The sequence below is a fragment of the Ochlerotatus camptorhynchus genome, unplaced genomic scaffold (genome assembly GCF_037179485.1).
Source record: "Ochlerotatus camptorhynchus isolate MF236.1 unplaced genomic scaffold, CSIRO-AGI_Acam_v1.1 ptg000193l, whole genome shotgun sequence".
In the NCBI taxonomy this organism is placed as follows: Eukaryota; Metazoa; Arthropoda; class Insecta; order Diptera; family Culicidae; genus Ochlerotatus; species Ochlerotatus camptorhynchus.
Genome location: NW_027040683.1, coordinates 11,297,282 through 11,310,911, shown reverse-complemented (window position 1 = coordinate 11,310,911; position 13,630 = coordinate 11,297,282). Strand labels below are relative to the sequence as shown.

Genomic DNA, 13,630 nt, shown 5'->3' with positions numbered 1-13,630 from the left:
AACTTTTATTGATTATTTAGCTGCCCATATGATGTAATCTAGGATAGCTCAGATGGCAAGGCAAGCGGCTGGTGATCGGAAGGTCATGGTTCTGCTTCTGTGCCGTTATTATTTTCGGATTAATTTAACTATCCCGTACTTGAATAATAGTTTAATAAACGAATAATAGTGTTTAATTAAACATTATTTCACATGAGCATCAAGCGTCTATAAATACACCATTATACCATCGCTGTTTAAGAAAGTAAATGATTGTCTAATAAACGCTGAATAATCAAAAAATTGATCGAATAAAGCTCTGTTACAACTCTTGTAAGTCGAATAAAAGCTTCTCGACATACCTTATTCAAAACCAAATATTTCGATATTGTGGTTGAATAAATTCTCCAGATTTGTGTGAACAAAGCCTGAACAGAAGTTATTATTAAAAATAGTGCAAGTATTATTAAGCATGCAGTTGAATAAAATCGTCAAGAGGTCGTTTCTTCAATAGGCAATTGTTTGTTGGGAGTGCACGAACGAAATCTAGTAGTCATAAAGTCAATATTCAAGTTATCATTAAGTTTACATCTCTTAAAAACGTTATCATTTTTGAGTTCCTTGTAGAGTTCACGATTATTCGTAATCACTTTTGGTTCCACCGTATTCCAGTTTTCCATAAACGGTTTCGCTGTCGGTTTGACTTTTTTTTGAAATCAACACTGATCTGCAAAGTTGTAATATTTGTCTATACGGAACAATATTTTCAAAAAACACTTGATCATTTACCAAATCTCCATCGTAGGCCGTTATAACAGGACCAGGGCTTGAAGATGGAACGCATTCTGCCTGTGACTGCATGAACTTGTACATTTTCAGCATTCATCATTCGCAGTGATCGGCATTCACTGAACCTGATGAAAAAAGTTGGAGGGTGGTGTACAAGACACGACCGCATTGTTGACGTAGGGCTACGAAATTTTTGTTAGATTTTCTAGTTTGTTGTTTCGGATATTATTTTGGAATTAAGTGAATATCATAACTCAACTCTTTTGTAGAAAGTTGTGGTGGCCCTGAATTGTGATGGTTTCTTTATGGCAAGCTTTGCTATAATCACTGGACCTCGTGTTTATTCGCGTTTCTACATATCACTTGCGCAGTAAATCAGTTTGGCACGGCATTTGTGACCAGCATACCTTCCGGTAGCATGAAACAGGTCAAAATTTGCCCAAATCTGCAAATAAATGAGTTTGATTTGCAATTGCTTATAGCAAAATACTGAACTTTCCGGGAACATTAACGCCAAAGAACTCACCAACACACTTTTTGTTACATGCCTCATGCATGTAACAAATGAAATTTTGATTGCCTTTCTTTTTTAACACGTCGGTAAGGTACACAGACTACTCCCATCATGATTAGTTTGCTATCAAGTAGCGACACTGGCTCCTCTTCTTTTGTACTCTCTGAACTTTAAGTCTATACCAGAGTTACGACCTATCACAATCACGATCGCCAAACAGCTGATGGTAGTAACGCTTTGAACATTCCTATCAATGTGCTCGTCGAAGCTCTCTCCATGACCATCCATCAAGTTGACGAAAGAAGTAAAAAGCAACTGATGAATGTCGTCTTCTGTTGTGATCCATCACCGATCTGGTCATTCCCGACAATCACGACACTGATCTGTGCTCGTTTTGAAGCAGTTGCTGCTTTGCTTGCTTATGTGAGTGTGTTGGTGAGTGAACCCAACAGCTTCCGTTTCATGTTGCCTGCTTTGTCTGTAACTCACACAGTCGCGCCTGCCGAGACAAACTTGGAATGCGTAGGCATTGTTTTCATTTTCTTCTGTCGTTTCGCTTTTTCTCATGATCGTACTGCAGAAGTATTCACCGTTTTCGTTGTGCTTTTCGTCATCAACAGCGAGTGTAACGTTTTGCTTGTGAGCAGCGACCATTACTGGTGATTGTTGTTTGCCATGGCTCTAACTCTCACTGCGTGACAAAACGATCTATCAGCGATAGTCGGTTGATGCGAAGTCGAGTGTCACGTGAGTGTCATGATATTTTGCATCACTGGTCTATACTCTCTGTACTCTGATTGAGTGATTGAGTGATTCCACCTCCACACTAACGGCCTCGATGATAGAAGTGCGGATGTGGGGCAGAGTGCAAAACTTGATTCCCTTTCTGACGATGACCGCTACACCCCCCCCCCCTGGAATTGGTGCGATCAAGCCGGATAATGTTGTGGTCAGGCAACCAGAAGCTGTCACTGGACTTTAGGTGGGTCTCGGTTAGAAGAACCACGTCGATGCTATGCTTGCGGAGGAAGTCGGCAAGCTCAAAATGTTTTGCTCTTACAGAGCAAGCGTTCCAGGTAGTGATGGTTAGCGGTTTAGACACCATACTGGATGATGAACTTACCGAGCACTTAGATCTGTTCGGGCTTATTGCGGCACTTACGAAGAGCACCAGTCATATTGATGGAAATCTCCATCAATTCATCCGCTGTGAACAGATCAGGATTATTTAGTTGAGCTGTTGGTTGTCTCCAGAATCCAGGGGGGGGGGAGAGCTTTGTCCAGCAGAAGATCCAGACGTTTCTTGAGGGGGGCGGCTTGTCCATGAAGAGGCGGAAAGCCGGGGCCTTATCCTTCCTTCGTGCTGGTTGATTTTTGATGCACGCCTGATTTCGGATGCGTTTGAAATCCTCGCGTTTAGGGCACTGCTTGTTGGATCCTTGGTGAGCACCACCACAGTTGGCGCATTTTAACGCCACGGCTCGATCCGCAGGACAGTTGGAAGTGGCGTGTTCTTGAGCGCAGTTGCTGCAGCGTGGCTTGATGTTGCAGTTGCGAGTACCGTGTCCAAAATTGAGGTACCGCTGGCACTGCGTTGCGTCTTGATGGCTGCCACGGTGTGGCTCCCAGCGGACGATGATGCAATTGATGGAGCGGATGGCTTTCAGCGCGTTGAGTGCCACCGTTCCCTTCTGGAAGTGTACCAGGAAAAGGCTATCCGGAAACGCCTTCACATTTTCGTCCTTCCTTGTCATCCGATAGACGGCACTTGGGGCCAGCTTGTACCGGTCCCTGATTTCAGCTTTGATAAACTTAGGCCCCTAATGACGACCTTGAATGGTTTCTCACCGGGAATGTCGTGGGTGAAGAATTCCACCTTGGAAGTCCTCAGGTGGGCGACGACCAAGTCATACTCCGCTTTGGTACGGAGCACCACCTTGGTGCCGACTCTGCCCAACTTGTATTCGGCTTTAACGCCCAGCATCGCTAGATCTGCGATGAGCTCATTAAGATGGGCATTTTTCACTACCAATGGAGGTAGCTTCACTTTTGCCGCACTCGGGCCGGCAGAATTTTCGTTGCCGATGGCGTCGCCGAAATCATCGATGTCGCTGGCGTTCGTCGCAGTGACATCGGACTGGCCTCGATTCTTCTTCCTCTTCTTGCTGCGTTTTTCCAACACAGCTGGCTGGATATTCCCATCCATGGGGAGAACAGCAAACCTGTTTGAGATAGGCACACCGGAGCTTCCTTCACCGGGGTTCTGGACCTTCGCCGGGCTTCGCGACCGATGCTCCTCCATTTCGGGACACACACACACACACGACAAACCGCGAAAGAGAGAGCGCAAACACTATCGCCACGAACTTTTCAAACAACTCGAGAGAGCGAGCTAACACCGAACTGAACTGCTTGACGATCATGTAGAGAATGGGTGTAATGCCCTCGTAAGCCAAAATCGTAGTTAGCAACCTGTTATATAGACAACCAGCTCTGCCGGTACCATATTATCTCGCTTCCCATTGGCTACATACAGTCATGTAGCGGCGCCGGTGGTGTAGTGGTAAGCGTGATTACCTCTCACCCCAGCAGGCCTGGGTTCAATCCCAGTCGGCGCCGCCGGGATGTTCTGAGGCATAACATCTCTGATCACGTCTTCCTTCGGATGGGAAGTAAAGCCGTTGGTCCCCGGTTCATGAGTTGATGGGTCGATAGGTAGGGTCCAGGTGTGGGAGCTGCCTTCCTGGCGTCGATAGCATTGGTGCTCAGCACGGAAAACAAGATCGACGGAAAACAAACCAAGGAAAAAAAAAAAAAACATACAGTCATGATGATGCAGCTTTGTCGATATTGGGAAATTCTGCGTGATAACATCCAGGGCCTGCCATCCCTCGTCTGGCTCGACGTGGTGTTGTCAAGCGTATCTCCGGTCTGATCTAAGAGGAAACCCGAGGTGTGCTGAAGGTGTTCCCAGAAATAATGATCCGTGATGCCGTCACCTGTACTGAACACGCCAAACGCAAACCGTCATGGCCATCGATGTCGTCTATGCTCTGAAGCGACAGGGACACACTCTGTATGGTTTTGGAGGTTAAAACTTATCACTAACGTAACATTGGTGGCCCTGAAAAGTTAGAAGTCATTTCAGAAAAGAGTTAGAATAGAATTTATATAGAATATCCCCTGCTTCCAAGTTTGGTTACAGGATTACAACTCTGGAGAGCAGCGGCGCCGTTGGTGTAGCGGTGAGCGTAATTACCTCTCACTGAGGTAAGCGTAATTACCTGGGTAACGTCCCAGTCGGCGCCACCGGGACTTTCTGAGGCATAACATCTCTGATCATGTGGGTAGCATTGGTGCTCAAAAACAATATCGAAGGAAAACAAATCCAAGGAAAAAACTACAAGGGACAGCCCTATGCGGTTGTACGCAATGGTGACGTAGGACTACGTGGTCTTATATAATAAATGGTAATGTGTATCTTTATTCAGCCAGGTATTAATCTGAACCATATTCTAATTATTTTCCTTACCTCATTTTTATATTTTTTTATTTTCTGTTCTATTTACTATCGTACAGATTTGTCTTGAATCTGATGAAATATTGCTTGGAGCCAATACCCATGATTGTGCTGGGTAATTAAAATTTTTATTCAACAGATTGCGTTCAACGTATCTACATCGTATAATGGCCCCACCAAGCAGACTGCTCGAAAGTCCACCGGAGGAAAGGCTCCTCTGAAACAGATGGAGGAATGAAGAAGTCTCATCACTACCGGCCAGGAACTGTCGCTCTGCGTGAGATCCGTCGTTACCAAAAATCGACCGAGCTGCTGACTGCAAGTTGCCTTTCAAACGTCTGGTCCGTGAAATCGCCCAGGACTTCAAGACCGATCTGCGCTTCCAGAGCTCGGCCGTTAATGGCCCTACAGGAATTCAGCGAGGCCTATCTGGTCGATCTGTTCGCCATTCATGCCAAGCGTGTCACAATTAATTCACCTTCCATATTCGGTTTTCACAATGTCCCCATTAGGAATGGGCGTTTTGAAACAAAAAATCGATGTTGTCGAATCGATTCTAAAACTGACTATAAAATCGATCCTCTAAAATATCGAAAGAACAAAAATCGATTCGAGTAAAATCGATTTTTTTTTTAAATATTTGAATTATGCTTTATAATCTTCTATTAGACGAAATATTCCTCTTCCTGTTGTTTTAGTGTATGTGTGTGAGCATTTATTTGTATAAAACCAATTCACAAAAGCAATTGCACTCTATTTAAATCGTGGGGGGCGACACATCTAAATCTCAATTCTAGATGCTCGAAAAATCAATCTTCTAAAAATCTTCTTTCATTTCTCGCATCTACTTGTATCGCGCATCATCTTTTTGCAGGAAATCTCCCAAATTGTGATAAATCTTCTTTCTATCTACTCAGCTTACGCACAGCTAGCCACAGTAAATCACAATATTTCCTACATCGTAGATAGAGTCGTCCCCCTCGATTTAAATATTGAAACCGAATTATTAAGAAATATTGCGAATATTTAGCTTCACAGTTAGAAATACCTAATTTTACATGTGACGGAATCCATCTTTGACGTAAAAGATGAGACGTAAACAAACATGTAACGTAAAATTAAATGCTCCGAGACAGAAAAGTTCGTTACTCGACGAAAAATACGTTTTGTTGAGTTGAATTTCACGTCTATTATGACACAATTTTATGTCAAAATTGACGCTCGTATGTGTCAGGCTCAGAGCACCTAAATTTACATGATTTTTTCTAAGTGAGCTTTCAAAATCTTCTGTACACACTTAGAAATTTTTAAAGAAATCTGTAAAATTTTACCGAAATCTCAACAGCTGAACGTTCGGTAAACAGTTTCGCAGATTTCCTGTAATGTTTCACAATTATCTGTAAATAATTACAGGAAAACTGTAAAATTGTTTACCGAACGTTCAGCTGTTGAGATTTCGGTAAAATTTTACAGAAATCTGTTAAATAATCTTAGTGTGTAGGTATTAAAACTCACCTTTCCAATGTTTTTTTGCATCAAGGAGTGCGTGTTTTTTTTTGCAAACAAAATCAGCTGGATGAATTAGAAAGAATGGGTCCAAAGTACACACAACATAAAAAGTAACAAATAAATAAAGCCCAAGATTGAAAGGGTGTTTAGCAAAATTTGAGGACGATGAAATTAAAATCGCTTGATTTTCAATAAAAACATATTTTTGGGATAGTGAAATACCATTTTGTTTATCTTTTTTTCAAGAATTCAATGATAACACTAGTTTACAGCATTTTTGAACTCGGTAAGGTGATGATCATTTCCAATGCAAAATCCTACGCTGAATTCAATGCCGTGGTCAGAAAAAAATAAAGTAGAGCCATTTTTGAGATATACAAAAATTTTGATTTTTTGAATTTTGGACAAAAGGACGATTACTAAAATGTCAATATCTTTGGAACTAGTGCACCAATTTGAAATCTTTTTTTTATGAAAATGCAGCTAAATAAATTTGCTATCGTTCACTTGAATATTATGTCTTAATTAAAAATTTAATTTTGAAGTCATTTAAAAATTTACAGCATTTTTTTTTTATTTTTCCTGCGATTTTTCCATAAAAATCTTGTTTTAATCAACATTTTTAATGGGATAAAAATATTCAAAAAATCATTCCATAACTTATTCTTAAAGTCCATTCAAAACCGAAGAAAATGAGCCTTTAATGGATGAAATCGGTTGGAAATTGTCGAAGTTATGAGCATTTTTGTAAAACACTTAAAAATGTTGCTGAAATACAACAGCTTTAGAGTTCCTTTTCTAGGTGTCGTTGTAAGCATCCAAATCGCATGTAAAGTTTTCATGGGAGATTCTTTTCTCTACATATCAATTTGATTAAGGCATATCAGGATTTAAAACCGAGTTGATACAAAAGAAATTTATTTAGGTTTTATTAAAAATGATTGAGAATCTAATGACTTAGTCTTCGATGTTTTGAACTTGTTTCTCGAATCAGAAACCAACAATAGTCACCCATCATTGCTTCATCCCAAAACCCTTGGTAACGACGTTCCATCATCTTCATTTGTTGGTGAAAACGTTCGCCGTGCTCATCACTCTCGTCACCAAGATTTTCCGGGAAAAAATCCATGTGAGAATGTAGGAAATGTATCTCCAAAGACATATTTACACCTGTGTTCAGTGAAATAAAAGGATTTGAAATTAATTATGTGTAACAAACACAATATTTTTGATTTATACCTATTTTCTCATAATTTTTGAGCAATTCATCGACGGCTTCCTCATAATCTGGGCTTCTGAAATTTCCTAAAAAGGTTGTGACAACACGCTGGAACGATTTCCACGCTTCTTCCTCATCTGGTGTCAAAACTGTATTGAATGCGGAATCATTGAGCAGTTTTTTGATCTGTGGGCCAACAAATACACCTTCCTTTATCTTTGCGTCAGATAAATTTGGAAATACTGATTTCAAGTACTGGAATGCCGGCCCTTCTTTTTGCAACGCTTTGACGAAATTTTTGAATAGCCCAAGTTTTATATGTAGTGGTGGAAGTATTATGCGTTCTTTTACCACAAGAGGATCATTTTTAACGTTTTCTTTACCAATTGTGAAATTATCCCGTTTTGGCCAATCTTTTCGAACGTAGTGTTCCTTACGAGCTCGACTGTCCCATTTACACAAAAACACATATATTTTGTGTATCTCTGTTGCAATCCAGTCAACATGGCAACCACTTTAAGATCGGAACAAATTTTCCAATTGTGTTGATTGTAATTTATCAAATTGAGAAATAGAGCCATTGATTCATACGTTTCCTTCATATTAACGGCATGAGCTAATGGAATAGAAGGTTTCTCATTCCCTTGATGCAGTAAAACGGCTTTCAAGCTCAACTTGCTGCTATCGATGAATAAACGCCATTCAACTGGATCATATGGCTCACCAAACTCTTCAAACAAGCCGTTTACGTCATGGCAAAAACATGCCTTGTCCTTTGTAGAATAATATTTGTCAAATTTCTTGTGACGATTCCTGTGACAAGAAATTTTGACCTCCTTGCTCAGCATGTTGTGTTCTTTCAAGCGTGATGCCAGCAATTCGGATTTCTCCTTCGATAAGTCGAGATCTCGCACCAAATCATTAAATTCGGATTGTGTAAACAGTTTTGGGTTTCTTTCCAATTCCACCTCGAAGTCTTCCTCGCATTCCTCCTTGAATTCCTCCTCACTTTTTGTAACGGTCGATTCAACAGAGGGCGCTCGTTTCCACTTTGGGTAAACAGGATACGGGACCGAACTTAAATGTGGAACAGGTTTTGTCATAGAAGCCACTTGTGGATACTCAACTGTTTTGTGACGTCCTTGTTGCTTAACTTTTGTCAAGCAGAAATAACAATCCGTTGCATGACAAAACGGTCGACGCCATATGGTGGGCATGTCAAAGGACAAATAGCGACTGACAGATAACAAATAAGTGAGTTAGTAAGTAAGACATTAACACTTATCAAAAATAGATGAAGTAAGATAATGTCGATCAAGAAAGAACAAATATGAAAGTTATTCAAAAAATCAATTTACCTTGCGCCTGACATCCACCTAGCCAAGCACGTTTTGCACGAACTACATAATACTTTTGGAATCCACGGTTCGTCAAAGTCTCCAGGATCAATTTTAAAATAAAGCCTGTATGCAGTTTGCAACGAAGCAGTGAAATTGACCGATTTTGTAAATATATAGTTGCCACACGCGTAACAAAACTTTTGAGGATCATTTTTACACTTGAATTCAAGTTTTGTCGTATACATCGTTAAGCAATGTTAAAGAAAGAAAGCTGTCAAATTGAGTTGGTTGCGTTAGGTTCTCGCCGAGCGGTCTCACAAACACTAGCGTAAATTATATTGTTGAAAATATCCCATTTAATTTTGCGTGACAGCTGGTAGTGTTGGTGAAATGCACCGTATGCGTACACGTCCGCAGAAAGGCTTACTGGAAGTGGTGCATGAACCTAGGAGCGGGACAACGGCCAATCTTGGAACATTCAATTTCCATGATTTTACAAAAAAATTCATAACTTCGACAATTTCCAACCGATTTTATCCATTAAAGACTCATTTTCTCCAGTTTTTAATGGACTTTAAGAATAAATTATGGAAAGATTTTTTGAATCTTTTTATCCCATTAAAAATGTTGATTAAAACAAGATTTTTATGGAAAATTCGCAGGAAAAATAAAAAAAAATGCTGTAAATTTTTAAATGACTTCAAAATTAAATTTTTAATCAAGACATAATATCCTTTAGCTTCATTTTCATAAAAAAAGATTTAAAATTGGTGCACTAGTTCCAAAGATATTGACATTTTAGTAATCGTACTTTTGTCCAAAATTCAAAAAATCAAAATTTTTGAATATCTAAAAAATGGCTCTACTTTATATTTTTCTGACCACGGCATTGAATTCAGCGTAGGATTTTGCATTAGAAACGTTGGTCAACCACTAAAGTTCACACTTTTTATGTTGTTTTGTAAACTAGTGTAACATTTGATTCAACATAATCAACAACAACATAAAAAAGAGTTCGGCGATTTTATTTTCTCCTTTGGTAATTTAGGCGTTTTGTTTTTTTAAAGGCTTTATAAAAAAGTTTAAATGAGTAAAAAATCGATATCAACTTTGAAAAATCGATTCTGTCAAACATCGAACAGAAAAAGATCGGATGAAAAAAATCGATTTTTCGAGGCAAAAAAATCGATTCTGTAAAAATCGCATCGACATCGCCCATTCCTAGTCCCCATATAGATATCACAGACGTCCTACGTCAAAACCGTACGGTCGTGTCATAGATGCAACCTCTTATTCTTTTTGTCAACATTATTTTCATTAGGCAAATCAACTGATTTCTTATCGCGAACTTTGCTAACGCTGCTTTCGAACATTTAAAAGTTCAATAAATTATCAAAACCTCTTTCACGTTGGAAATCGATTTGTGGCCCTGAAAAGGGCCGATTGATTGTTTGGATGGTACGAATTTACTTGGAGCTAGTGTACTTGGTGACGGCCTTGGTTCCTTCAGAGACAGCGTGCTTGGCCAACTCACCCGGCAGCAGCAGACGGACAGCAGTTTGGATTTTGCGGGAGCTGATCGTCGAGCGTTTGTTGTATTGAGCCAGACGGGACGACTCAGCAGCAATACGTTCGAAGATGTCATTGACGAAGCTGTTCATGATGCTCATGGCCTTCGACGAGACTCCGGTGTCCGGGTGGACCTGCTTCAACACCTTGTAGATGTAGATGGCATAGCTTTCTTTCCTACGCTGTCTCCTCTTCTTCTTCTCTCCCTTGACGATGACTTTCTGCGCCTTTCCGGACTTCTTGGCGGCCTTTCCAGTGGTTTTCGGTGCCATAGTTTAGCTGTTCGCTTCGGTAGAGAATAACTGATAGTCGTTTCGACTTTTTTTTTTTGCCATTTAAATGATCTTTATTTCTTGTGATTGTGTGGTTTACATGTATGAATTTGTTAAGTGACACAGATGCGTCTTTTCAACTTTGGTACATTTGAGATTTTAATTATTATTTACAGTTCCTAGTGCTATCAGGCCTATTTTAAAGTATGACCACCTTGGTGGGATTGGTTTGATTTGAATTGGAAAAAGGAGACTACTTATAACTACTATTTACAACTACAACTAACCTACAACTACTATGTACACTAGGGTGTTTCATTTTGAAAAAAGTGATGAATTTTTGATAGGCCACCCTCCAGTTCGATTCATAGCCCCAAAATATGAACCTGTGCAAAAAATGGTAAAGATTGATGAAGGTTTAGAGGTCGCGCCAATGATTTGGATTTTGTATGGAGATTTTGGTGAATTAGTATGGGAAATTATTGATTTTCGTTTACATTGCTCTAACTTTGGTTGTAGTTGTCCAAACGTTGAAAAAAAAAAATATGTGGTTGTCATGACAATGATCAACAAGCCTGTTGTTGTTGCGATGAAATTGGCGTTGTTGCCTTGTACATATTCATCTGTCAATTTACCCTATTTTGCCATTTTTTCACATTTTTATAATTCTTGATACGCTGCAAAACTGAGCGTAGCAACTGTAGGCTTTTTGTTTATTGCCATAGCAATAACATACTAAATTTTTTCGACATTTGGACAAGTAGAAGCAAAGTTATAGCGATATAAGCGATTTTTTAAATTCTTTCATAGTAATTCCCATACAAATTTCAAATCATTGGCGCGACCTCTAAACCTTCATCAATCTTTACCAATTTTTGCACAGGTTCATATTTTGGGGCTATGAATCGAACTGGAGGGTGGCCCATCAGAAATTCATCACGTTTTTCAGAATGAAGCACCCTAATGTACACCTAACCTACTATATACAAATTGCTTATCAAAGCATGTTCTGATAAATTACATTTTTGTGTAAATTTAGTCTTAATTTCGTTAATTTTTGAATCTATTTTGGCAATGCCTGCCTCTTCATGTAAATTTGTTATTCTAGTGTCGAAAGGACGATCAAGAACCATCCTCAGCACTCTATTCTGAGCTACCTGAATTTTGTTCCTGTGAGTCTGTGCACATGATTCCCACACCGGAGCTGCGTAGAGGATCGCAGGTGCTACGATTTGTTTGTAGACGGCCAGTTTGTTCACCCTTGAGAGGCGGGATCTACGGCAAATCAGCGGATACAGACTCCTAACCAAGGCGGAACACTTGACTACGGTTTTCTCCACATGCGAGCGGAATAGGAGCTTTTCGTCAAACAACATCCCGAGATAGGTTACTTCGGCGGACCACTCAACCCTTGTGCCATCCATGATTACAGAACAAGAGGGAGCCGGTTTTAGTTTGGGTGATTGCCGATGGAGGAACATGATTGTTTGTGTTTTGGAAGCATTGATTTTGATTTTCCACGTGGTGGCATAATCAGCAAAGGCGTTAAGGCATCGTTGAAGTTTGTTCGTTATTTCGCGAGGCATCCTTCCTTTGACGACTATTGCGGTATCATCTGCGAACAGGAAAAACACGCAACCGTCTCCAAGAGGAGGAATGTCGGAAGTGTAAATGCTGTAAAGCAAGGGTCCCAGCAGACTGCCTTGCGGGACTCCTGCTGGGATGGAAAACGTGTCGGAAAGACAACCATTCAACGATACCTTAAACGACCTTTGGTGGAGGTAGTTACGGGTGATTTTAATAAGATGTAAAGGAAAGTTGAAGTTACAAAGCTTGTACACAAGTCCGTCATGCCAAACATTGTCAAACGCCTTTTCAACGTCTAACAAGGCCATGGCTGTAGACTTGGATACAGCTTTGTTACTTCGGATGTTATTCATCACCCGTACTAGCTGATGATTGGTGGAGTGCCCCTTTCTGAAACCAAACTGTTCCGGAAGGAGAATGTTATTTTCCTCGACAAACTTGAGCAAACGATTGAGAATGAGTTTCTCGAACAATTTGCTCAGCGCTGAAAGGAGGCTGATTGGTCTGTAGCTTGAAGACAATGTTGGATCCTTACCGGGTTTGCGGATTGGTATGATTTTTGCTACTTTCCAGATGCTTGGAAAGTAGTGCAGTTCCAAACATCTGTTGAAGATAGTGGTTAGGAGAGACTGCACTTTCATGCTGAGTCTCTTCAAGATCAAGTTGAATATACCGTCAAACCCGGGAGCCTTCATGTTCTTGGTGCATTTCAGCGCTGAGCAAATTTGTTGTACTGTAATCATATCCGCCGGAGGCACGACACAAGGGGAGGCATCTAGGTTTTGAACGCATTGCGCAACCAGATCATCGAGCGGACTTTGGATAGTCGAGCCAAGCAAATGCGATGAAGCGACATGCTTGCCGATCGCATTTGCTTTCTCCTGTGGGGTAATTAAAAGCCGATCGTCATCATTTTCGACTTTGAGAGGTGGAACGGGTTTGGGATGATTTTTCAGGACCTTGGCTACCTTCCAGAATGGTCTGGAGCGGTCGTCCAGATTCTGGACAACACGCCCGAAACTTTCATTTCGGAGTGAGTCCATTCTGGAAGCAATCTGCCTGTTCAGATCGGCCATTTCACGTTTTTTGCCCAGGTCTCCAGTCCTCTGAAACTGGCGTCTACGCACATTTCTCAATCGAATCAATAATTGGGTGTGGGAATCAATAGCAACAAACTTACCCCTCACAGGAACTTGTCGAACGCATGTCTCGTCAGCCTCGGATATGGCCTGTTGGAGTCCTTCCAACGCCCGGTCGATGTCATCTACGGTGTCGAGTAGTGGATTTTCATCGATGTTGCTGTCCACCATTCGACCGTACTGCACCCAGTTG

The 13,630-nt window shown here is 40.7% G+C and overlaps 1 protein-coding gene across 1 annotated transcript; it reads right to left on the bottom strand.

Moving 5' to 3' along the window:
• Positions 1 to 10,336: 10,336 nt before the first annotated feature.
• Positions 10,337 to 10,711, bottom strand: LOC135702611 (histone H2B-like). The gene has a single exon (XM_065223657.1). The coding sequence runs from the start codon at positions 10,709 to 10,711 to the stop codon at positions 10,337 to 10,339; it is 375 nt and encodes a 124-aa protein (XP_065079729.1).
• Between the last annotated feature and the right edge of the window lie 2,919 nt (positions 10,712 to 13,630).